The following is a 27297-nucleotide window of genomic DNA, read 5'->3' as shown; positions in this document are numbered from 1 at the left end:
ATGGGGGAAAATGCAGATAAAATAAATTACAGGGTGTATTTATCCATGCGGATCAAGTACATATCTAGCAACGAGTAACACGCAGTGGGGGGTGCAAGAGGTTGCTCTCGTTAGGTAATGGACTTAAATTACCACGTACATATATCCATTCATAAGGTTACGTAACGAGTGTAGGCAGGCAAGGCGGGGGCGTCATCGTTTGATGAACATTTCATACGTAGGCTGTACTTAAAGTGGTTCTGAGTATTTTCTTCTCGGTCATTTTCAAATGTCACCTCAATTAATGTGCTAATCAATTTAAGGAGAAATGAAAGGAGAGAATATACGTAACGTGTACATGAATGAGTAACATGTAAAATAAATCTTGGTCTTTCAGAAATGTTAATTTTTTGGGAGAAAGTCAAATTGCAAGCGACCCAAGAGTTGGACCACTTATATTATAATTTTATTTTTAAAATTCATGATTAGTTTAGTGCAGAAGGAATAATAAATTTAGCATTTGTAATAATTAACTTGCTTCACCAAAAATAGTATAGGAAAATTTAAACTGTATATAGTCTGCGTGACAATAAGTATATTCGATTATTGATTGTGACACAGGTTGCAAATATTACAAAATATTGACAAAAACGTTAAGTGGGAGGACACAAAAATGCAGAAGCGATGAAGATGAATCGTTTATTTCTGTCTGTACTACTTTGTAAGAAGGATTTGGCTAAGGGATTGACTGGATTCTATTCTTGTCATTGCTGTCTGCCTCACTTTCTCGTGAACTTCTGCGGTACGGTGAGTTATACCGAAAATATCCTCGTGGTAGCGGCTGTCATCCTAAAAGCAATAAAATCAGATTTGTTCATAAATCAGCATATTTGTTATTTTCGGTTCAGCAAGGAATTTTAAAGTTATAATATTTCTACTAACTCGTAATGAGAGCATGTAGCTTTCAACTTCGTTGTCATTTAATTGACCTCTGTCTTGCACCACACTCTTCAACGTTTGATAAACTTCCTCCGCCATTGTGCAGTCACCGCAAACGTAGACGTGTCCCCCCTCTTCCATTATCTGCTTGGCTATGTTCTCCTTTTCCCGACGTATCAAATCTTGTACGTATGTCTGCAAAACAAGAGTAACAAAATAGTTTACATACATATTTGTATCAGTAATTACAAGAAATTTATATGTTGCACCTTTTTAACATTCGGCTCCCTGGATAATGCCAGAAAAATGTCCGAGAGTACATTGTCCTCCTTCAGATCCTCGAGTTCCGATCGGTACAATATCATTTCTTTGGTGCGACAGCCAAAAAACAGTGTTACTTTTCCAAAACGATAGTTGGAATGTCTTTGCATCATGAGTTTCCTCTCTTGCCAAAATCCTCTGAAGGGGGCAATTCCAGTGCCCGGTCCAACCATTATCATCGGCTTAGCCATGTCCGTGGGCATGTGAAACCCTGCAGCACTACGTACAAAAAAATCACGATTGGTTTTTAATCAGTAAAATATTCCTTCAAAGACTCAGCGCAATAATTTCCAGGGATTTGAATACCTTCTAACAAAGCAAGGGACGAGAGATCCAACGGGGATATCATACAGATAATTAGAACAAACGCCATAGTGCACAGGGCCTTCGCCCCCTCGGGTTTTGTATGTAACAACAGCCACTGTCAAATGGAGTTCGTCAAGATATGCCAAAGGAGAGGAAGATACGCTATAAAATCTGGGTTGAAGAATCGGCAACATTGTCGCCAAAACGGTAGCATCCGGTTTCACATTTGGAAACTGTTCCAGCACTGTGACAAAGTTTGGCCAATGAAATTGCTTCCAGTGCTCATACACATCCGGATCCTATAATTATTAGTAACAGTAATTAGTAACTTGAATTGTTTTGCAAGATTACACAAATTTTACAATGTAACCTTTGCCAGCGATGTGAGACGTTCGATTTCCTCCTCATCTTCCGTACATTTCATAAGGTACACTAGAAGGTTAGATCTTGGAGGTGTAGTTATGTCCAAATAACGAGTAAACATTTGGCGTAAACTGCATTTTGGCAAACGATCGTGTGGCACCCACTGCTTTTGTACTCCTATAATCAATTATTAACCATATTTCTGTAATGCATATTTCAATTGTTTTATAGAATATCATGTAATTGTACGCACCCATCGGAGTATATTTTTCCTGCATTAGTTGAAGCTGCACTGGCTCATCGCTGCTTGATGGCTTATTTACTAATCTATCCAAAATTGCATCAACAAGTTCACGACGATTTTCTGCCATGATTCCAACATGGTCTCCAGAGTGGTAAGTGAGTGGCACAGGTTCGGCCAATCGCTTTCTGATCACCACTTTTATTGTGGACCGAGCATGGCTGCAATTCGATTGTTTAATTTCATCTTAAGACTCAATACTCTTAATAAGAAATATGTGTATGAAGGTATGTGTATGTGTACCTTCCCGTTGTCTCGTGCAAATTTTGCTTCTCTATAACTTGATATGACACAACCTTTCGATTGTGAACTTTGGCGAGTGCTGTATCAAGAAAATAATATCATATCATGTACAAACATCGAAATACATAAATGTTGTTATAAACAAGCTTTTCATACCCTCAGCTTCTTCTTCTGGGTTTGAAATCGGAAGAAACCGGACAAACTCTGGAGATAGTGTGTCAGCCTTCAACGCTGCGGAAATGTCTGTCATGTTTTTGTCAAAATCCAGACAGAATGAGTCACACGCAATCTATATATTGAACAACGGGATTGTATACAAAATGTCAATATGACATGAGTATGTGGAGTAAATTTTTATCTGCAGTACTTGAAAAATTTCTGCTGCCCAATTTCTGAATGCTTGATCTTGACCAGCAAGTTCGTCTCCGGTTGAAAGCTTCATCAATCGTTCGCCTCCAAGTTCACCCAGAAGATTGTCCACGTAGCGTCCAAACGCACAAAAATTTGGGTATGCACTGGATCCCAATGCAAAGACCGCAAATCTATGAGTGAAAAATTTTAACTTAATCTGGTCACAAAATTGATAATCTCGCACATCTAAATAATTTCTACTTACGTAATATTTCTAAGCGGTCCAAAATTGTCGTCGGACATAACATCCGAAATTTGGCTTCCTCTAAGAGAATCATTTCTGTCGAATTTTCTTTCCGCCGAAGCTAACGAATCGGTTTGACTGTTCATTTTGATGAAGGACTTCGATGTGGCCATGCTGCATACATAATTTAGAAATTAAATGCATATGAAGATAGTCATTCTTGTCCACAAGTTATTGAGGGTTTTACTCACTTGATGCCATCCTCTCCCTGAATAAACCCTTGATTCATTTTGATGGAATACAATGCGTGTGCAAATGTCTGTCAGAGAAGGATGAATGTAAATGATTAGTAATACAATTAAGCCAATGAAAAGCGATAATAACGAGCACCTCTCCATTTTCGGGTGGATCACCATTTCCAAAGGTCGACGTGACCACCAGAATCAGTGTCTCGTGCTCGATATTGATTATGTCGTACTCGTTCATGCTGTACACCTAAATTTGAAAAATAACCAGTTTAAAATCTCATTTTTTTCTTTGAAATAAATATAATCAGTTATTTCAGCTAAATAATTAGTTATTTATACAGATATTTTATTACTTGAGCATTGAACGCGTGTCCAAAAATCTCTCCCAGCCGTCTCGCATACATTTCCGACTTCCCAGTTTCCGTCGCGTAAAGGATCGTAGCCTTAATTCGTTTGGACAAAGCTTTGCCAAATAATTTTGATGTGAACTTGACGGCTCGAGCAATCTCTTTAAAGTGGAACTTCCGCCTTGCAGTTTTTCGAGTTTTTGCCCCAGCTCCGACTCCGATGCCATTTCCTTGACCAGAAGTACTGCTCTTTTTCCAAACATGAGTCTTCCAAGCTGGTTCTTGATATTCATAACTTGGTTTTAAAAGATAAAATGCCATTTCTTGGTGGAAAACTGGCGTAGCAGAGCCAGACATTGGAGGTACAATCCAGACCCAGTCCGCTGGACAGCCTCCGCGTGTCCGCATTTCATTTTCGTAATGCTTCATAAAGGATTCCGACGCGCTGTGGTGATCCACGATGGTCACGAGAGCTTTCTATAAATTTAATTTGAACTCTGATTAATTGAAAGGTAAACAAATTAAGGGATTAAAAGTAATAGTATTACCTGAAAACTATGGAGGACAGCCAAGTTAAGCTCAACCATTGCTCTGTCTTTCCACAATGTCGTTGGATTCTTCGTGTCTAGACCCATTTTAATGGCGACGTCCTAAAAACAACAATCCAATTGAGAAGTGTCCCATACATTATCAAGTTATAAAATTAGCATCTTATTTTAAGTGAATTTTACGTATTATGTAATGTGAGACGGTTTGTTGTACTCGTTTACTGAGGGAAATTTATTTTGGTTTGTTACAACGTTGCGTAACACTGCTTAACATGAGATCAATTTGTTTTCTTTCACTTGTGTCACGAGTACAAAATATCGTTTGAAAACTCATAGATTTTATCTCAGTTCAAGTCCCAAAGGCGTTGGTCCTGATGGACTGTCAATCAAATGCTCTCAAGCTTTTGTTTGGATTACTTTCTGCAGGAGTTGCAACTTGTACCACTCTCGGCACAAAGGAAATCTACCTCGTGACACTCTTTTTTTAGACACAATATGGTTCGTCGTAAAGCTAACTTTAAAAGCGTCTGCCATTCGCAATTGGAACAAGAGATGAGAAATTGAAAAATGTGTTGCAATTTCAAAGCACCTCAAGAACATTGTAGCGATACGTGTCACCCAAATCTCGGCAGCCAATTTCTGTCCCCATGTACCATCCATTGAAAGGACAGGCTGTGAATTCCAGTCCCCCACAGTCAAACATCATTCCGGAAACGGCGGGTAGAGCGTACCATCGCAAATCTAGCTCGGAGAACCAGTCAAAGCTATAAAAAAGAAAGTAATTGTCAGTTTGTGCTATATCAATTTTACAAATTTAGGGATGTAAATCTCGATTACTTTGGATGAACTAGTTCCACCTCCAAAACTAGCTCCTTGGGAATTTCAAAGTATTCAGGATCATGTCCATCAGCAGCAAGGACAAGAGGAAGAATGTCCCATCGGGTTCGCTTTCCTTTCCATCCAAGTTTTTCACAGAGCTGTGAATACAATATAAAGTGACGATTTGGTAATAACCTTATTTTTAAAAATTGCTGAAACCTCCGTGAACTCTATTGATATCGGATCCCCAGTAACACTCCCGTCGGGGTTACGATAGCCAGCGTAGCTAAGAATTTGGGGGTTCCACACGCGAAAGTCGTGCTTCCCATCAGTTCTTTGAGGAAATATCGTGATGGCAGAACTGCAATCAAACATTTAGACGACAACATTAAATAACCATTCTACAAGCTGGTAACATCTTGATAATACCGAATATTCCCCTTGTTGGTAGCATATTTGATGTGCTTGCACAACGCTTCAAACATTCCAGAAGTAGTCGTCACACTTCGAGCATCAAAGACCTAAATACAAAATCAGGTTAATTCATGTGCAGGGGTTTTTGCGGCTTACTCAACAAAAGATGCATGTATGGATGCAGTGCAGCTTTATGTACTTAAACATCTTATCTGTGGCGTATTTCGGAGTTAATTCCATGTTAAAATACTACACGCCCATAATTTATCATTCATTTAAACCTGTGACGGAAAAAGTCTGGGGTTTATTCTACGTATATGCGACATTCTGCATTTTCGACGATGAGTCAAGTGCCGATCCTTCACAAGGTTCACTTTCGTCATGCCTGGTAAGCAAGGTTAACGATTATCACTAGCTCGTCCTTTGTGTATGTACCGCTACCCGGTCGACATGGACCACTGCCTGCTGCGCTGACTTTCTCTCCTCTGCTGCAGACATTATTCCTGTTCTTCACTGCCAACCAGAGCAAGATATAGAATGATAAAGTAAAAGTCAAGGAATGTCGAGCAACATATATATTTATGTTTCGGTGTATGTAGTACAAAAAAGGAAAATCGTGCTATTTCCGCTCCAAAGAATTCACACTCTTGGAAATTTATCGTCTGTTTTGCTCCTCTGCTCATCCATTTTATGCAATTCGAGGGAATATATTTGTAAATGTATAATTTCAAAAGGTATGCAGTGCAAGTAGATTTTCTGTAGCAAAAATTTACAAGCTTATGCAACGTCTGCGTGGATATTAACGTTTGGCGAAGAAATAGGGTATAAACATACCAGTAGTGGCATCTGATTACCTGCAGTTTCGCCCACTGAATTCGGCCAATGCATCTCACCTGTGATTAGATAGTAATTAGTTGTTATTATAAAATATGCGAATTTTATTTGGCATTGTATCGGAAATATTTTTTGAAATCCTAACTCCAGACATTTTCTTTAATAATTTTAAGATGTATAATAAATCTCACGGAATTTCGCCACGCCAACTTTGCCCCGTACACCAACTCCGTCTCGGTGAGGGTGTAGGTACCCGTTTCCTCAATTTCTCGAATCACTTGATCCCATCTTTGACGGTGGGAGGTGGAGCTGAATCTGTGGTGAGATCAGTCATATTTCCATAAATACTCGTTTTTAATCATTCATTGGCAGACAGATGCATGTAAATGAGTTGGGAGGCGTTTTAACTTATTGATTAAGATTAATGATTCTCGCTCTTATTGTTAATTTGAAACCTTCTTTTCCATCCATGAGTAGGTACCATTTTTGGTATGAATGAAGGATAAAGCACACCCAAACTCATTCATGAGTCGTTAGAGTCAACAGTTCAAATGCGACTCGTAAGTCGTCAACAATTTAAATGCGTTTGAAAAATTAATCATTTTATTGTACCGAAATTTCCATTCATTCCTGTTCGCCATTTGTACATATGTGTGCTCGGTGGAAACATTGGATAAATAATTCACATCTCTTTTGTCCTACGTATAGCACTTGCAATTAGCAACGCACAGCTATCGAGCCAGGCTGCCTGCTTGATCTGATTGTATTTCGTGTAGCTGGAGATCACATTACTTGCGAGTTACTTTGTTTGCATCGGGGTGCCTACATAATTGACTGCAGTGGAATCGCACCCCAACAATCCGTCTGTAGCGGTTGAGACGGGACACAAACCAAAGAAAGTCTAATTTAAAAGCTGACGTAGCGTAAAATTGAAGTTTTTTGAGGTTCGAAGGTGGCGAATAAAGATATATGTATGTAAATACGTACGTACGTATGTATACCGTATATAAATCACACGGTAACAAAGCTACACTGACTCTCAACCTGAAAAGTTGTCAATGCACATTACTGTAGGTGGGCAGGCAGACTTGCAAAGCGTAACCACCACTGCGGTATCGAACCCAAATTGCAGATATTGCTCACTGCCGAAGTGCAGTAATTAAGTCGTATTGTAGTAGAATAAAGAAAATAATAAATGACTATCCACACGATGTGGGTCATGGCGTCATGGCTGATGGTACAATCGATTGCATTACATTACATTAAAATCATTAATTGCAGTTCCAAAAATTCTAATTTATTTGGAAGTTACGGCATTCAGGGAGGGTGTTTCTTGACGGGAAAAAACATAGATTCGTTAGTATAACACTGAATGAACGATATATAAGACTTTCACTACGCTGTTTTTCGTACTAATATAAATAAATACGGTCTAACTTAACTTGACTAATCTAACCGTAGTTATATGCAGCGTTAGTACGTAAGTCCAATGAACTTGAAATAAGCTAAATTGAAACTCGGATGAATAGGGATATAAAATATGTGATTTTGTTTAAAGGACGAGCTTTCCTCCGATATTATTCTGACAGCGTACATATATAACATCATGCGGCTACGAGCATAAATATTTTCACTTTTGAGTCAACTTTCAAACGGTGACTGAAGTGAAAAGAAATGAGGACGTGACATTTTTTGGTTGCAGATTTCTATACGACGAGCAGGAGAAGGACGCAGAGGAGGAGAAGATAGCACAAATAATCATGTGACAAACCTTTTGATGGAAGTGTAATACTGGTCAAAAAAATCTTTGGCGAGTTTCTTGACTTCGTCGATAGGCCGACATAACCCCGATCGTGATGTGTTCAAGGCCACCTGAAAGCATTAACGGGATTAATGGATACTTTTCAATTAAGAAAGTTATTAGTGATGTTCATTGAGACATTAAATGACATAAAATGAAATGATATTACCATGCTCCCGAGGCAGATCTGATCTGTGCACCGGCTTGTCTGCAAAAATAAAAATACATAAATAAGTACATTGACAGTGTGTAGCTACATTTTCAATAACTAGGTATATAAATATTTTTTCGCGTTGAACCAGTGTAAATTTTTAATATGAAATTGTCAAAAAGAACGTTCTTTTAGGAGGTGAATTGGCATTTGCAAATTATTTATTATTTAAACCATTTATAATATTATTTTACGGACGAAGTGTACATAATACTTTACATTTCGATATAACAATTTCTAACAATTTCTGTTGAAAATAGCATTGTCCATTATTCTGCTCTACGTTATAAACGTCCAATTCTATGGTAGATGTTTCGCATTCATACAAAAATTTGCTATTTTAAATCTAACCTTTAAATACTACTGACTAAATAGGTACATAAATATGTACTAGTGGGCAATGGAATAAATCACGTTATACAAGCCATGTTCAGTTGACGTGAATTTCATGATTTTGCTCTTTGGAGTATCCCCATTCAGTTTTCTCAACCCCAAAATATGACATAAATTCTCATTTGAAATTTAAAATTCTTGTCCACGACAAAACATGACGCATGATATTTTTTCTGCGTCTCATGCCCTCTCCTCTCCACACGTACGTATAGTATGCAAAGGCACTAAACTACATTATTTATAAAATGTATACAAGAAAAAAGCATCAAAATTCAAGGTATAAGAAAAGCAACCAACAACCATCATGAAAAGTTTTATATCATATTCTAAAATTCAAATCGAGTACTGGTTTTTTTCCCTCAAACTCATACTTTTCTGCGAATCGAAGAAAAGTTGTTTTATTTCTGAAAAAAAGTGTGAAACTTTTGAAGAGGAGTCGAATAGATATTGTACTTGGACTTTTACTTTGTAACATCATGATTATGAGCTTGGCACTTCATTTTCACGGTAGCATGTCTCCATCCATATATACTTTAGCACATATTCGTGTGCATTACCATGATAAGATCAATGCAATGAGCTTATTGAATGAAAAATGAGGTGGGAACGTGGGCTTTTGTTTGCAAAACAGGTGGGTCTCAAGCGAAGGGATCAAAGTGAAAGTATAATCGAAACTTGTTCGCCTTCTCCTCTTTTTTCTGTTCTTGTTCTTCTTCGTGGTGTGACTTTCCTTATTTTTCCTTTCTCCTGATTTGTATTTACTTTCCTCCTTCAACATCATCTACTCCGCAGCATGTGTACATATATCTGAGGCTGGATGAGGTTATATATGTTATGTGGTTTTCAGGTTTTCAGGTTTTCAGAAGAAGAGTGGGTCCTGAGTGCTCAACAACGTGCTTGAGATGGGGAGGATGAAAGGTGGGACGAAACATTGATGCTCACGGACCTTATATTCTATTCATTTTATTCTGCCTATCAAAGGGAAATCGGAAGGCGTGGTGCATTAGAGACAGGACCCCCTGAAGTACACGAGTCAAGACGTGAAACATGGGAAAAATTGGTCAATTTCATCTTCTAAGAAACTAAACGTATGTTTTACCCGGCGAGATAGCAACCCTTTCATGATTGCATAAAACTATGTGATGTAATGTGTGCATATCTCATGTAATTTAAACAAGGTCCAGAATTCCGTAGGTAACCAGTACCTCACTCAAAGGGTGACTCATGCCTGTCTCGCGATAATTATGCTACCGCCTTGCATTCCACAAGTTGTTAAGTAAAACACAATGAGCAATAGAAATTCCAGTGTTTACCTCAATTGACCTTTACAATTGAGAGAATTGTTTCAACAGGGTGAGTAAATGTCCAGCTGAGACGTTCGTTTAAACCTTTTCACTAGAAGAACTGATTGATGAGCTGCTGTTGGCTACCACTGTTGAATAAAACAAATGTGTTGTTTGGTTCGGATCTTAATCTTGAGATAGAGGCGGATATGGACAATTCAACGGGCAAGATGACCATCCTTCGCCTCGAATTAAACAGAGCGGGACAAAAAACGGTGGTGACAATGATAAAATTGGTTTCAGCAGTACATGGAATCCAACCTTGATTGAAAACAACGTACCGAGGAGGGAGTTCGACTCGGATTTTGCTGAACACAGTTAAAATCGTCTAAATGTACAAGTTGAAGAATTCGAGAATCTCGTCACGTTGATTGATGGAGCAGTTCCGAATTCCTCACTTGCTCGTCTTACTTTACGTTCTTTGTCTACCTGACTTACGAGTTGATTCTGATCTAACCTTAGCCATGCATGCATGTTGGATAACAATATTGTCGATTTCACTAATTGCACATGCAATTAGATTATTTGGGGGCAAGGTTTTGCACACTATCCGAGTTCGTAGAGGAAGGTTGAGGCCACGCTGAATCTAATTGTGGAACTGTTTTATCTTGTAGTGCAAGAACACGGGATGCATGAACTTCCCTCGTGACGTGATACTGGTGAAAGTTAATGGAACCCTTGTAAGTAGACTGGTGACTGATAGAGGAAACAGACCTTGGTCTATTTTCAATGCTTAATACAATCTGTGGAGGAGTGTACTAAGTAAGCTGTTTCACAATGAGTAGGATTTTTCTGTTGCCTTTCCTTCGAAAAGATCTTCCTCCAAAACTTGTTCAACTGTGTTCGCACTTTCTTCCTCACCGCACTAAATCAAACAACTTTCCAGCCTTTCAGGTCTCGCGAGGAAAAGCATATCCTCGTAATGAGCATGTCAATTCTAATCGCTGCCCGACAAAGCATGCACTCACCCAGAGTGTGTAAGATGCTAAATTAATAGATTTTTTTTCAAACTCCTTGACGAAATTTGGATGAAATGCAAGAAAGTGGCGTTGATGACATAACTGCGCAGCATATTATTTCGGAACAATCTTAGCTTTTCACAAGAGCGTATAACGTCTTGTGTGTTACGAGTGCCAACAAGTATGCAGGGTGAAAGTTACAATAAATCTGCATATGTACATAGATGTGGAACTTTGCATATATAAATAGATGTGGAGTGTAACTTTGCATAAGTACATATAACGAAGGAAAGAAAGAATGCACACACTTACGTAACTCGTAATATATTATTTACCATCATCATTAACGTATTGATCCACTGACGCAAAATAAATTTAATCCCGTGACTCATTGTGAAGTGAGAGTGTCAATTTTCAACTGTATTGTAGACTCAAGAAATAAGAAAGAAGGAGAAAGTGAGAAGCGAAGTGGTGCCAAATGTGGATTCAATGACGAGGAATTGTTGTGACAAGATAAATTTCAGGAAAGAGTTGATCATTTCCAATCCGAGATTACAGCGCTGTAATGCGATTAAATGTCATTCATTGCTGTTTGCTTCAGAAGAAAGCCCAGAAATAAGGAGAATATCTGCGATCAAAGTGTATCACACTTGGACAATGGAACACATGTCGACTAATTCTGCATATGAATATCACATACGAACACAAAATAATTGTAATGAGGTCTAGATCATAGTGACAAACTAATCGTCAAGTGAAGGTCAAGATTTTGACGTCATTTGAATTTTATGCATCTTAAGAAATCTATTTTAAGTTTTAAGAAGAATGCATGATTTCTATTTTAAGCATAAGTTTAATATTTTTCTAAAAATGCAATATTAATATCCAGCAAGAGGACAACTATTATTCAGACAGACATAAATACGGGATATCAATTTTCAAGTCTGTCTCACCCCACAGACAACCGGAATACTTATGAAAACTGAGAATTATCTAACCACCACAGAAACGTCTGTACTCTGTGTTGTGGTCGAGTCGAGTTGAATGTGGAGTTTAGCGTACGAGTATGCATTTGTGATTTATGAAACCCTTCTCCCTTTCTTGTACGATGGTCTAAAACATTTTATTGCCTGTATTTATCATCATGTTGTCCGCATCGCAAAACTCGGTCAGGAAAATGAGAAATGTTTATTCGGACACATGCCAACTTGAGCGGTCAAGTACCAAAAATATAAATGCACCCGTATTATTTTAATTATTCTCAAAATACTCCCGGTTTCAGCTGATCATTCGTTGCCAATTATTGCGTGATGCTGCATATTTATACCCCTCAAAGATGTTTATTTACATTTAATATGCATACTAATGGCATCATAAGATACGTACATAAATGGCGAGAAGGGCGCAGTGGAAACGTCACCAGTCGGATTCAAGATCACTTGATAGTTCCGCCGTCGGATGCTCAGTTTGGGATTCTGCAGCTGGAAATCTAGCGATGATTGATGATTCCTGGTCGCGTCTCCCCATTCATTCATACCTGACGTATGTTTATCCTCTTAAGAAATAAACGTCTCAAATTTGACAAAAACTTCTAAAAAATTGGTCACTCTGCCAAATCATTTAATATCCACCAATATGAACCTACTGTCAGTGAGGCCATTGCCTTTACACCTTTTCCTGGCTATTTCTTACACAGGGTAGAAACCCGCTTGTCGACTCTCTTAAATAAATACGTAGTGGCTTTGTAAAATTAGAAAAACGAATTTATTGCGTCCGTTTCATGCCGATCGGGCCACCTTGAGGTACATAAATATTGAGAGAAGACACTCATTAACCTGACCGACTTTACAATCTGATAACAACACAACATGTGTTTCATTTTGCTATAAAGTAATTATCGGGATTCCTGATATCGATTGATTATTGACAATGTCACAACACAACATTCTGCCTGACATTGAGAGCCGCATTTCATCCGTCTGTCTGCATTGCGTAACCTGTACATACACCGCCACTTATTGGATGCATATGTACGTATTGCAAATTACTCTGTCAACTCTAGCCGAACCGACACCGAAATAAAACAGAAATAAAACTTCCTGTTGAATAAAAAACCAATCTTTCCTACTTCAATTTATTTGTTTCTTGTGATTCTTATTAGTTTCAGCTTATTGGAGCCATGTCAGTGTTATAATTGAGTTGAATTATTTCTAGGATGAGTAATAAGTACGATGCCAAACTAAAGCACGTCTGCCTCCGAAAAACCGATTCTCCTCTAAACTCTAAATTTTACACACTTTTAAGATTCTGGGCTTAATGAGGAGCAGATTGTTATGATGAGAAGGAGGGCACGCTAAGCATTTTTTATAGTAATTGACCTTGGAAGTTATAAAAGATGAAAGGAAAGCAGGGCAAATTAGGTTACTCGGATGCTTTCTTGGAAAATAAGACGAAGTCGTATCACTAAAGATGGATAAGTGCATAAACAACCATTGAGCCTGGTTCTTGGTGATCTGACTTGTGAAAAGTTGAACAGTTGACAAATTGGAAATTGAGTTTTAGACGAGAAAACTGATAACTTGGGAGCAACAATAATTGTGAACCAACAAACAAGGATATGCGGAAATGCGAAGAAGGAAATGCGATACGTTGAATAGTATTATTGCATGCAGATATCTATCATGTTGTACAACACTACGCTAATAAATGTGACCTTTCGAGATTTCATGTCCCTGTTGTGATATACAGTTTAGGGAAAACCATGGCTCCCTCCGCTTTTACTATGGACTCAAAATATTAACTACTGCGATTTCAGACTTTCTTAGAAAATGATCCTGCATAATCCTACGCAGTGGTGAGAGGCGAGCCAGCTTTCTTCCAAGATGCTCAGAGTTCATAATAATAAATAAGAGCATCTTGGCAATCATATAGACTTGTTCGCATTTAAAATTTGACAACGTCTAAATATGTATCAAATTCAAATCTTTGTATTTTTATTTGAAGTTCTTGACAAATACCATATTAATTTGTGGGCATCGATGCTATGAAACTTGATTCCTAAATTTATGGAATCTGCCAATCACTCATTATCAGACAGTGTATTCAATTCTAGGTTTAAAGAGTATTTTTTATGAAATTTATGTACTTAAGTTAGAAATTCGTACATACGCGTGAAAATAGAATTTGCAATATTTTTCTTAAAACGATTTCTTGCATGAAAAACTTAATAGTCTCGTGAGCAGGTTAAGTAACTTTCTATACAAGCTCTTAAAACCTAAGATATCGGATATATGCAGACTTTTCCGGGTGATTGCTCAGAGTACAAAAGAACATTATTAGCCGCATCCAAAACACGCCTCACCGAAATTCATTCATGGCGTTTTACAATTCCTGCTGCCAAACCGTAATCCATTCCAATCCCACCCACACCATGTGACAGGTCACAATAGCAGCTTATTCATATACACACTTTATACTTTCTTCTCCTCTTTTCAGAGTTATGTAGACATAACTCCAAATTGTTCTTGAGGAGGCATCATCAAACTGACGCTTTTTCCTCACCCTACACACGCACACCAATACCCACATACCATCAACATGCATATTAATGACTGTGTGTATATGAAGAGTTTGTAAATGTTTTACTGACAGCGAGGCAAACTGGCATCTGCATCGTCTAACAATGCAATTTTTTTTAATCATGTGAGAATTTAAGGGGAATGAGTTTTTCATTCATGCATTCCTCCTCCACCACTAAAATCCAGCTTTTCTATAATAATTCCCGTTTTTTCCTCAGTCTCCGGGTGAGTAGTGCTAATAATGTTGAGCTAATTTGCGCCTTTTGAGCAGTGCTCCTACAGATTTATTTACGACGACGATGAAAGAGTGTTGTTCAGGGAATTTCAATACTAGACGCATTTTTGATGTTGCTTTCCCACTTGGTATGCACGGCAGGGTCTGATTTCTTCAAATAATGAGATTACCAACCATCCAACCAAACCATCAACTTGGGCCACCAGGCTCTCTTCACTTTCACTCCACGCCCTGACGCAAACCAAGCAGCGTCGACATGAATGAACGCTTTAAAATTGAATGCATTTCAAATTTCACTCCATAGAATTTGACTTTTCCACAATGTTTGGATTGAAGAGAGGTATGCCATCCGCCGCCATAATCTTACTGTGATGGTAAGTAGCTCAAGAGTCATCCCTCCTCCCACCCACTCGAAAATATTGCCTGGCCCACTTTTGGCTTTGAATTTTTAATTGCAACATTGTGAAAACCTTACGTGTCCATTGAAAATGCTAAATATATCCCAAACTTGCCTGCTATTCGAGTTTGTTAGAGACAACTCTGACTCTTTTCTATGGATCATTTCATGGAAATTTCTATTTTCATGAGCTCTTCGTAAATCGCATCTTGCCCCACAACGTTGAGCCTCTCTCTGTCTAATGACTATTTTAAAGGGTGTCGCATTTCCCTGCAAGTTCAGCCTCTGCTCAACTTTCATCATAAGTAGTACGACGAAAGGAACAAGGATTGTGAGGAGTGTAAGGACTCCAAGAACACTGACACCATAATCCAAGAATGGAGTTGAACAACTTAACAACTACTCCAATTCTACTACCAAGTCCAGTAGGTTGGTTTATACAAGCAGATAAATATTTCATTTGAAGAGCTCCAGTGAAAATGGGGTTTAATGGGCTAAGTCTTAAGGAAAACAACAAGACTCAAGCCCACCCTCCCTTTCACCACCAGGCAGGCAGGGTGACACCTCTCTCAACAAGCTCATCACACACCTTCTTGTCGAGCTGGTCTTGTTCTTTGGTACGTCGTCCAGTTGAAACAGAATTAAAATAAGTAGTCCTCGCTGGTGAAATGAATATAATGGCCTTTTCGCCTAATCATGTACAATGCTGAGTCGTTTTCTACGCTGAAATGCACATGCCCTTGAGCGAAGAGCTAAATTATTTCACTTTTATAAACGCTGTAAACAATTTGAAAAGGCAAATAATCTTAGCAAGAAATCATATTAGGTATTTATTCCCACCTGATAAACAGGACACTCTTTCAGCCCCCCTTTGTACGATGCCGCGTGTCCGTCAACCACGGTATTTTTGTTATTGTTATTGTTGTTGTTATTATTATTGTTGTTGGTATTGTTACTCGCGACAAGCGTGCTAAACAAAAGTCTGTCCTCGTTAATTTCTCCAGTGTGGAAATTTTGCAGTTTAATGTATTTTCTCTCGAGACGTCCATTGTGGTTTGGTAGGCTCATTTTTTAAATGATCCAAATTGATTTAATATTTAGTTCTTTTAAATGGGAAATTTACAAAAACTGACTTTTAAAAAACTGCAAATATATGTCATGCAGTTAATCACTGTGCGCGTTATGTGTACCACGAACGTCATGCACTCGAACACATTTCACCACCAAGAGACAGATATCGACTGATACAAGTTGACCAAATGGCATAGGTAACAATTGCTGATAATGAATAATAATGTTGTTGGTCGGTTTGGACAAGTTGGCGGACGTGATTTATCTCATACATCGTATCTCCGTCATGCAAAAGTTACCTCATCATCATCATTATTTCATTCAACAACTGTTACGTATTTATATATGTACGTAGTAATAATTCACTTGTGCCTTTTTTACTCATCTTCTTCAATGCAACCTTAAATTGGCGAAAGGCCTTCAAATAATTGTTAACATTGAGGATGTTTCTTTGATTTCTAAAACCGCGTTGCTGGGGCGGAAGCATTATTTTTTTTAACTGGAATGCAAATTATTCGTGATTTTTAAACTCTTGTCAGCCCATCTACCCAGCAACTACCCGGGATGACTCATGACAGCAATTTTCACCGACTCCCCGTGATACTGCATGCTAGTGACTTATAATAATGAGATCATGGAACACGCCAAAGTGCCTTTTCAAGTTATCATTATCACCGCACACACACATTCTGACGACAAGGATCAGCCCCACCACCTGATGCCAGATAAAGGCTATTTAGTGACAACTACACAAGTTAGAATTCAACATATTTGTATCATGATAGTAATTACGCTTATGTGCACTACGTATTTTCTTGTGGTGGGCAATATTCAATCGGATATTTATGTATGAAGACGCGAAATAGAACAAGTTAAACATTGCTTCAATTTGGATATGAGTTGTGACATGGCACTCGTCGTATCACTCTTCTTCGTGTTTATGCAGTGTAAATAGTTACCAATTCCCTTCAATTCTCTCTCTCTCTCATGAACAAGAGACTTTATTGTTTTGCAATTAGCAAACTAAATACACAGACAGGCAGGCAGACAGGCACATTATTCGGCCTTCAAAACCGGTCAGTACTATTTCAATGCGGGGGAAATGCATGCAATTGAAAGTTGGTTGACACGTTTGAGTTTAAGGCAACCAACAAATATCGTCGTAAAGTTGACACTACAACATACACGATGAACAACGACGACGACGGTGTCATAGTTTAATTGACGTAAGTAAATGGCAAAATAGAGGATATGCACCAACGAATGTGTTAAACTTGACATTTAAGTGGTGACACTTCTTTTTCAGACATGACACCCGTCAACCTGACACGAGTGGTTCAATCAATAACATGGAAAATGATACGAAACGAGGAGACAAAATCCTCCTCGTCGGCCGTCATTTTCTGTACTATTTACTACTCGTGAGTCGCAACTTGTTGTAATGGAGGAGCAGTGTGTATATTTATGTGTGGGATGATTACACTTGAAGTGATAAATAGATGAGAGTACGCACACGAGGCGCAGCGGAAGAAGAAGAAGGGGGCGGAGGAGCACTTAAAACGTCCCAAATAAATTTACAAAGTTTATTTCCAACCAAATTCATGTTCTGAAATCAAAGTAAATCTGTCGAGTTGTATCTTTTTTTCTGTAATGGGTTCCATCGCAAATTACCTCCTAATTTATTACTCATCTTATTGCTAAAATTAACATAATATTGTTCTAATGAGTTAAAATAGGTACAAATATTTTAAGTAAGCAGATAGAGTACATTTTAGGAGATAATAATACATATGAATTACTAAGGGTAAGTACATCATTTAGCATTGATTAAGATTGCCCTTGACCACGAAACGTTGTTAGTACCTTCTTTTGTACTCAATAACTTCAATATACTTATCCAATCCATCCATCGCTTCTGACCTTTCTCAGAATTCCAACCAGGATTTATTTTCTTTCGAGATGTAAAAAAAACTCTGGAAATTATTACGCAGTTCCTCCTCGGCTTCAAAGGAATAGCATGAAACCCATTCATCCATATCACAGCCATGGCTTGCAAATATCGTCCAACCTCAATACATACCTCACTATGGAATAGGACGGAGAAAGACATTATGACGACGACGAATCATACGTAGTACATATGTCCATATAGCGGTGTGATTAGTCTGCCCACATTTTTTCACCCCTTGTGGTAACAAATAATGCGCTATTTGGCCATGCAATATTGCGAGAGTAATGATACTTACTAATGATGATGAGCAGTACGAGTAGTAAATACATAAATCGAAAACGCTCTCATCTAATGATATTTATCAGTGCTTATCAATACACCTCTGCCTACGTATGCACACACACACCTTAGTCTTTATGCTTATCATAATGGCGGAGGGATAATTCCCTGGAGACCAGTATCCCAAAAAGGTAACAATTCCCCAAAACACGGTCGCAGCAGCAGCAGCAGCAGAAGAAAGCAATATCCATTAATGCCCCGATCCAGCTGAGAAAGGATTGTGTGTGGAGATGAGAGACCGACCCGGCCGACATTCCATTCCATCCAACTCCACCAGCATACACCTGATCAGGTCAAAGGGAGAAAGTGGCGGTGTTGGGTGAAAGGCAGGGAGCGATGCTTTTAGGCAAAAGAGAAGCCAACTTTGAATGAATTCTCTCCAACCTATCTAATTCTTAAGAAGTATGAGCCTTCATCCGTGCCGGCGTGGTTCTAGTGCACCGAGTAAAGTACTTATTAGCTCTTTTCATCCCATCACCACAAACATAACCACCATCTCATCCAGGCTTTTCTTCCACTAAATATGCACCTTTCTCCACGTGGTAAAATTTTGGACGTTTACTGTTTCCGGGTTAAATGAGTATAAAGTTGGTCGGTCGTTGGTTATATATGGTCTCCCATCGAACCTTCAGACCTAAAATACCGTCGAATTGAGTAATTACGAATTAATCTATTTTGCGTGGGAAGGAAAATATATTTGTGTGCTTGTTTCATCTCAACTCTAATGGCATGTGAGAAAAGGAGGTATAAATAATCATGAAACATGAACAAGAAGCTAATCGTCGTTGCACGTTGATGAATTGAGATTGATGAAACATTGGGAGGAACAGAAGGTGCCAAAACTTGTTGCAATGTTGGAATTATAAGTGTGAATATCTGGAAATGTTTCTCTTTATTAAGAACAAGGAATAGAACAAGGACAGGAACATATCACTTGCCTATGTTACTTTGGGATGCTTTTGCAACCTATGTACATTCACGTACATGTGTACTTTTCATGATTTGAAAAACATATTTCTCTATGCACCCAACACACTAATGTGGAAGGAATAATAACGCATTCTTCGCAAGTATCACGGTTCATGATCACACACAAATCAAAATTTACAGAAGAACAAACTGCATTGTAACCAGGAGGTCGTGTCGTGCATGTATTATGCTGCATTCATTTATGTTGTTGCGAGAAAATGTAATTAATTAGGCATCCTTTTCCATGAACTAATTAGGTGCGAATCTAGACCTGGAGTTGTACCAAATTCTAAACTAGCATGCATTCACCTTGCCCCAAATACTCAAGCGTATTCGAATTTCTGTCTAATTTATCAACCAAGTTTTCTCCAGTCCAGTATAAATTTATGAAACAAAAGATTCACCGAACAATGCGAGGACGATGACGAATAATAAGGATAGAAAATGAACTCAGGTCCAGCGATATATGTACATTCAACATGTGACTTGGGAATTGCGAGTCGCATCCAATGCAGATAAATAAATAAGCAAACAATCCCAGAGCCTCGCTGATACTTTACAATTTGAATCCAAAAAAATATAATTTCCATTTCACATTTTAATAGGTAAAATCCCGAGTCACTCTTCTTCTAATGGATCTCAGTCGCACCCTTTGGTATCCTTTGTAAAAAAAGCGAGTTTGAAACACAAATAATGCAAATTGAAACTTGCGACGCGAGGTGCTTCTCAAAATGTACAGACAACCTTTTAGTTCTGTGATATATAATTCAACTTTTTGCATAAGGAACAACTCAACATCAACTCAAACTAAATTATGCTTATGACTCAAAGTCAGATCGTGGAGTCATAACCAACCGTGAAGAACTTTGCACGGAGTAAGATAACGACTGTGATGGTGAAACTTGAAATAATGCTTCTCACAATCTTTCACTTTGCGATGGGTCTGCTTCTTCTTCACAAGGTTTTGAATAATTCTAAATAATTCTAAATTTATAAACATTCCTCTTCCATTCAAAGACAAACATTTGCGTCCACAAAATAGTTAACGTTGCTTCTGAACACTCCAAAATTTGGAGTGTAATTTAGTATGTAGTCAAATCGTTGGAAATATTGAGACCGGGTGAAGAATGAAAGACAATGAAAAGTTAACTAACTAAGAGTGACTAACAAGCTTAATTAATTAGAATAAAACTTGAATTTTCTTCACTGCTACGACGTGTTTGACAAGCACGTGGGGAAGGAAGTAGGGAGAAAGAACCTCTTCGCTCCGGAGGTGGGTAGCATGGGTGAATAGACTAACCGGAACTAACCCAATTGTCCAACAATCATAGTTGGCATTTGTTCAACTAAGAAAAGTTTGATAATAATATTGAGGAAAACCCAAGCAAGCGGGTTGATGCTATCCACAATTTTTTGTACGGGGGTGGGTGGAAACTTGACAAGCTACAGAATCCAGTATGCTATGACTCAACTATTTTCGACCACTTTTTGAAGCACAGTACTCAAATTAAGTATTAAATTCAACCAACACAACTTGTCCTCAAGGGCGGCACACACATAAATTAATTGTCAGCATGCATGTACATACAAGCTGATTCTTTTCTCACGCGTTCTTGACTTTGTCAAAAAAACATGTGTCTCAAAGAGCAGATATTTATTAATTTTGTTCAAGTTCGTCATCATTACATCACAAATGAAAACACGGCGTAATATAATTACGCAATATTTGATCCTAGCGTATAAAAGTGTACTTGTAAACTTTTTTGAAAGATAAAAGACAACAAAATTCGCTCTGATAAACCATAACTCTTCTGTCGAGTGGCTGTGGGAAAGTTGTGGTAAGTGTCTTAAAAACAGGATTGTGGTCCAACTCTCCAACTTGTTTCTACTCATTCTGGAATTTTCTCCTATTTGTTCAAAGTATCCAAGAAGGTGTTGTAAAAATGAAATCGCTCCTCTCAAATATTGGAATGGGACCCAGTTTTCCCTTCACTATGTGCAACTACGTTTTACGATCTATTTATAAAAATTATCTTATTTGCCTTCAAATGCAATGTTGAAATTTAACACCAAGTGAAAATTGGATGATCCATGTTTGCGAATTATCAAAATCACAGCAAAATTAAGCCTGCGAGTCGAATCCGTTAAAAATCAGTCGAATCCGTTAAAAATCAGTCGAGTCAACATGCCGATAAAGTTGACAAATTGAGGAGGCTGAGCTGCAGAGAAAGCAGGTCTCTCTCGACTCCGTCTTCTCCATTGGAAAGCAATCTGTTTATTTTGCTATCTGAATCTGATCTCGAGTCGAAAACCTTGGCAGTGACGAAGGAAATCATAGCCTGACGAATAAAGTAATCCAACTTCATCACCAAAACCATGACACTTTTGCATATGGCTATTTCCCATAAAATTGAGCAGTCAGTGGCCCATTGGGATTGGCCGTGTTGCATTTAAATCGCGTGTCAAACGGGACCTAGTCCTATTAAAGGTCTGAATGCTACAATTCTTCATTGTGTCGATCAATTGTGCTTCCTACAAAAGGATAGCAGGTTGCACTACTGGTTCCATAACCTTTGCTTCATATCGCGTCGAAACATGCGTGAAAAGTGGATAATTATGTTACAAAAAATTCGTCATTACGTCGTAAGCTGTATAAATATAGACACAATTTCGGTTTCATGCAGGTTCCCCTGGGTGAATTAAGGTGTAAATGTGAGCTGGCCAATTTATACAAGAGACCAATATTACGTTTTACAGCGTAACTGGGAAAGCATTAAGTTTATTGAAAGATAGAAATCAAGCTCTAATAAGAGTGTCGTCTTACTCAAAGTCATTATTTACATTAAGAAAACTCATGCACCTGTTTGCACAGGAAATCATACTCGAACAAGTCATTAGAGCAATAATAATAATTCCGATTAAAGATTTTGGGACTCTACATACGTGCACTACGCTTTGCTAAACTCGCCATGTGTACTGCTCATCATCAGTTGCAAACAGACTAATCCTCTCCAATTGGGGGCCCAATTACTTAATTAAACGGGAGTCTGCCTTGGGGATCTCATCGTCAAGTCGAGTAACCTTCTTTTTCGCCACTAAACCAATGATTCCATGTCGTCTTGATCTACGGCAGGAGCGAGGTGGATTTTATGATTAAAATGTCAACCGTCGAATCTTAAATTCACTTACTTAGCTCCGCAATCAAAATTATAATCTTCACTCTAGGAAATCAAATAGAAGTAAAATACGACGATCAAAATTTCTTCGAAATTTGTCTGGCTTATTGACTGAGTTGCTCAGCCGGGCCAACGAGACAAGGCAAACAATGAGGCACATGTACATATACCTCACCCGTCTACCCAGTATCTCTGTCGAAACCAGTTATTGAGTATGGGCACTGCTAATCAAAGCCCGTTCAGTTCATCAGTCGATGAGTTCAAGTCAATCATGTTGACTTACGAGTAGTGAATCCTCTTGGGGCGAAATCCAATGACCAGGCCTGACATGATTCCACTGGTGCGTTATGTTCGTCAAATGTCTGTTATTCTGGTTGTAGCACGTAGAATTCTGTGTATCATACTAAATTGTAAGCATACTGACTGAGGCCAAATTGACGTAAAAGAGGTACTCGAAATTTGGGGAGCTATAGCTCTTTTATTCCATTGTCTGTCCATCATGTATGCCAAAACAAGCGTTTTTTGATGTAATGAGGTATTCACAAAATTCCGAGTCTGATTATGAGATGGAATTTCTCTCGGTGTGTCATACCACTTGTTTCCTGATAGATATGATATCTGTCTGTCTTGTTAACTAATTCAGCCTTTCCTGTATCACGTCAGAAACTGTGTGATCTGTTGCCAGATCAAATGTAGCACCCTGAGGAAATGACAAAGCGCAAACTAAGATCAAGCACTGAAACACAAACTGTTACGTTTTAGGCTTCGAAGGACTTCCCATCCCTTCCAGTCCTATCTAGTTCAAAGGATTAGTTTGGCGTACAGGAGGGCGCAGTAAAAAAAATCCGATGGCGAATAATGTGATTATTCGGTCAAGGGAAAAATTGTGCACAATTAAATAGATTCATCTAAAAAAATGAATTTGAAAAATCAGAAACTGCACGTAGGAAAGTCCTGTTTTTATATATTTTCGAACAATTTAAATTGCTATGCTCTAAATCGATTGTTGTTGAAAAAGCGAGAATGAAATTGCTCAATTCAGTGACTGCTGTCCAGTCCATAGAGATGTAAGAAGATTAGTTGGACATTTGCTCAGGGAGAGGAGACAACATTTTTCTTATTCTCCACTCCTCGGATCAAACTGGAGATGCTTTTCCAGGGCGAGAATTGCAGCAAACCAAAAACCTTTTCTGCACAGATGTGACACTAACTTTACATTACACTACCTGCAGCTAACTGCACGGTCAGAGAGGAGAAGTCCATCAATCATGTACGTATGTTATCATTAAATTGTAAATAAGTATGTAGGTTGGTGCAGCTTTCAAGATTGTTACCTGATTTAAAATACCTTTCATAACTTTTAAATTAATTAGTAAGCTTGAAAGCCAGTGATTTGATTATGGCGGTTTTGAAATTTGAAGTAATGTGTGGATAAAGAATAAACGTTGTCTATTTTTTTTAGTTGAATCGGATAACCGTCGTTAGTGCTTAGAGGTCAAGTTATCCTGCTTGATTTATCACATTGAGATACAAGAAGAGACAAATGTAATTTCAACTCTACGGCTTCTTATTTAGCCGCATTTTTCTCAACTGTTAAGACTTGTATGAAATGAGCGATCAAAAGCAATGGTTGACAAAGAGGTGGACCTTCCCTTGAAAAACTGTGACAAACTCATGAGTGAGGAACAAGCTTTTTTCCTTCAGGAGGAAAAATATAGTAACAAAAGTTTGGAGTCGTCTCTTATTTATTTTCTTTCTTGTCCAGCCATTCATTCCCGTCACATCATCACATCACAACCAACCAACAACTAGCCACAAAGTAACGGGAGGAATTTGAGTGATGTCATTTTTACCAGTTTTTCATCTCAACAACTTGTATCGATTCAACGACAACCAACTTTCCTTGCATCCGATTCGCGGAAGAATTATGAGAATGGGACTCAAAATGTAATAATAAGTGTGTTACCCTCATTTTTCAAATTTATCTTTGAAAATCTTTCATGTATTGAACAAAATTCGAGGGATTTGTAAGCGCATAAATTCTTTAAAAAAAACTGGTTGAGACTTCAAAATAGTTGAATTTTCGGCTGAATTAAATCTCTGGGGATAGGAGGAGACGACTGAGCTGAAGCTTTTCAGATTTATCCGATGCACATTTCTCTCCTCCTCGTGGTGGGACATTCTTTGAGTCGAAATACGAGTCGGGAGCAGGTCAACATGCATGTTCTTCCATTCTATGTTGGACGACAGGCTCGAGTTCAAGTTATTGCAGGGATGGACAATGATACAATAACAGCATGGAACATGGGCAAGCAACCTGGAGAAAGCAGTGCCCATTCGCCACTGTCGCTTGATGCATGGCTTTCATAGAGAAAAGTGGTCACAAGTGGGTTTCTTCTGCCACTTGCTTACTCCATTGGCCGACTAGTTTCATGCGTCCCGTAAAATGTCCCATTATTGTCGCAACTTAGAAATATTTTACAACTCCAGAGAGCTGAGAGCGTGGATGTGAGAACGATTAAAATTCACGCTTAAATAAATATAAAATATAGTTATGAAAAAGTAGAAAAATTTGACAAGAGTAAAAATACGCAATTCTAAAAATCTATTTCCAGTAAAATGTACATCAACACTTTCAAGTAAAAAGTAAAGTATGTTGCACATTCGCGTAAAACGAGACCTTAAGAACCTTGCTGAAAATGAGAGAATGTGGAGAAAGTGTCGTTTGGCTTACCCCAAGGTGTGAGCTATTCTTAAAGTGCAGAGTGTCATAACACTCGACCGCGTGGCCAGAGTGGTTCTTCATCTTGATCGGCTTTTTGAGACATCCTCCCGGCCCGTTGAGGTTGGTGGCAGAGGGCCGACGGTCACTGACTACTTGAATCTGTACTTGTGGGAGGGGAGGCTTCTTGCTTTCTCCCCCAGGAATTCCTTCCACTGCGACTTGTGGGGGCAGAATGCTACTTCCCCCTCCGTCCCCGCTGTTGCTGACGTTATTCTGTTGCGGAGGTCGTACAAGAGATGAGTCCACTACGATTACGTGATTTTCTTCGGAGCAATGATTTCCCACCCCGGGGGGAAGTTTTCCCTTGGTTGCTGAAGAGGTACTTGAGGAGAAGGAAGAGGACGACGGTGGATGACCTTGACCTTGTTTGCTCGTCCCCACCATGGACATGGAGGAAGCCGCCCCACTCAGAGCGTTGAGGAGAGAGCTGATGGGGCTGTAATTACTCTGAGAAGGTTTCCCACCAGACGCAGAAGGGGTGGCAGAAGAGGCGTTGTTGTTGGAAGTGGTCAATGGCTGTGGGGTGGTCAAGGAGAGGGAATTCAGAGAGGAAATTGCACCACCCACTCCACTACCGCCAGCCATATTGTTGCTGTTGCTGCTGCCACCACCAGCTGCAGAACTTGAGCTGCTCGTACCTGGCTGGCCCTCTCCTTGTTGTTTGTCTTTCATTTGACTTGAGGTGAAACAAGTTGTAAGTTTCACTTTGAATATTAATGACCCAAAAGGTTTCCCATTGCAAAGCGTGGTCACATTTGTTTTTGGATTTTAGTTTCCCGTTTGTCACAAAAGTATAGTCTGTTCCGTTCTTCGGGTAATAATACGTGATGAACTGTATATAAGTTACTTAAAATACTTTCAGAGTGAAAGTAGAGAAGGTCAAGTTCACCACTATCAAAACAGATGAGATTCTGTCAATTTAGTCGTTCACTGCAAAACCGGAACAAGAAATGTGCATGGTGAAAATCTCACACACAGTGAGGGCACATTAAGACTTTCTCAGTTCACCATCTCGGACACACAGGTTCAATATAAGATTTCAATACAAGAATGTCTCAATCGGTGCACATTAGAGAACCAATGCAGCTAAATGACAATCATTTTTACTTTATATTACTTTATTTTAATTGGAAATGACGAAAAATTTGTAGCTAGAAAGTGAAAGCTCAAGCACCAAGTTGAATTAGAGACTAGGTAATTTTACGGTTTTTCGCTATGCAGAAATTTTCCATGAAGCAATAATTTTGGGTGAGACGACACTGTTAAATCGGACTTATTCGAATGTTTGTCGCAACACTGGATTGCGGTGCCATTCGTAGCGCGGAGAGAGGTGCTTCCCGTCGTTGGAGAGAGTGAGGGAAGAGTGAGAGAGCTCACAGAGTTATCCGAACTACTTTATACTCGTCAACCTGGTCGTGGAGTGGTGGTGGTGGTGCTTCTGCTGCTGTTCCGGATTTTGGAATTCCTGGCGTAGTGGTAGCTTCAGGCCTTGCACCGTACTTTCACCGTCAGTAGTGGGACCCTTCATAAAATGTGTCTTCCTTTCGTCATCGTCTAACTGTGAACATCATAATTTGATCCCTCTTGTCACCTGCGTAGCTCCTGACAAAAAAATCATACGCTCAACTGAACCACAACGGCCAGCATTGTGCCATCCCTCGTACAATTAGTAATTGTACGAGTAAGTAATTCTACTATCCTGTAGTAAAAAAAATGGGAAGACTTTCCTTTAGGGAGTGGTAATTATGTACTGCAACGCCATCGTGGTACCCGTTTTTCGTGATTCCGTTGAAGTGGAGAAAGTGCAAGGCTGGACAATCCCTTAATTGTAC

The 27297-nt window shown here is 38.8% G+C and overlaps 1 protein-coding gene and 1 long non-coding RNA gene across 3 annotated transcripts; both read right to left on the bottom strand.

The window, feature by feature from the left end:
- Positions 1-385: 385 nt before the first annotated feature.
- On the bottom strand, positions 386-26812 carry LOC110850636 (nitric oxide synthase-like protein). 2 transcript variants are annotated; one of them, XM_022098107.2, is made up of 23 exons: positions 25415-26812; positions 8228-8266; positions 8029-8129; positions 6449-6572; positions 6278-6316; positions 5439-5530; positions 5229-5370; positions 5028-5167; positions 4780-4954; positions 4191-4292; positions 3649-4119; positions 3438-3542; positions 3299-3366; positions 3069-3221; positions 2820-2994; positions 2609-2741; positions 2453-2531; positions 2162-2370; positions 1916-2085; positions 1546-1844; positions 1188-1458; positions 922-1113; positions 386-828 (listed from the first exon to the last, which is right to left on the bottom strand). In XM_022098107.2, the coding sequence occupies exons 1-23, from the start codon at positions 26135-26137 to the stop codon at positions 694-696; spliced, it is 4137 nt and encodes a 1378-aa protein (XP_021953799.2). In that variant the 5' UTR covers positions 26138-26812; the 3' UTR covers positions 386-693. The 2 variants fall into 2 exon arrangements, with proteins under 2 accessions (XP_021953799.2, XP_035709020.1); XM_035853127.1 differs by lacking the exon at positions 25415-26812 and adding an exon at positions 16015-16390.
- Positions 22321-23074, bottom strand: LOC118436062. The gene is made up of 3 exons (XR_004835169.1): positions 22964-23074; positions 22694-22725; positions 22321-22628 (listed from the first exon to the last, which is right to left on the bottom strand). It is a non-coding gene; the product is annotated as an uncharacterized LOC118436062 (long non-coding RNA).
- Positions 26813-27297: the final 485 nt, after the last annotated feature.

The sequence above is a fragment of the Folsomia candida genome, unplaced genomic scaffold (genome assembly GCF_002217175.1).
Source record: "Folsomia candida strain VU population unplaced genomic scaffold, ASM221717v1 Fcan01_Sc006, whole genome shotgun sequence".
NCBI classification, from domain to species: domain Eukaryota; kingdom Metazoa; phylum Arthropoda; class Collembola; order Entomobryomorpha; family Isotomidae; genus Folsomia; species Folsomia candida.
The sequence above is the reverse complement of the archived record's forward strand: the minus strand, read 5'-3'. Positions and strand labels throughout refer to the sequence as shown.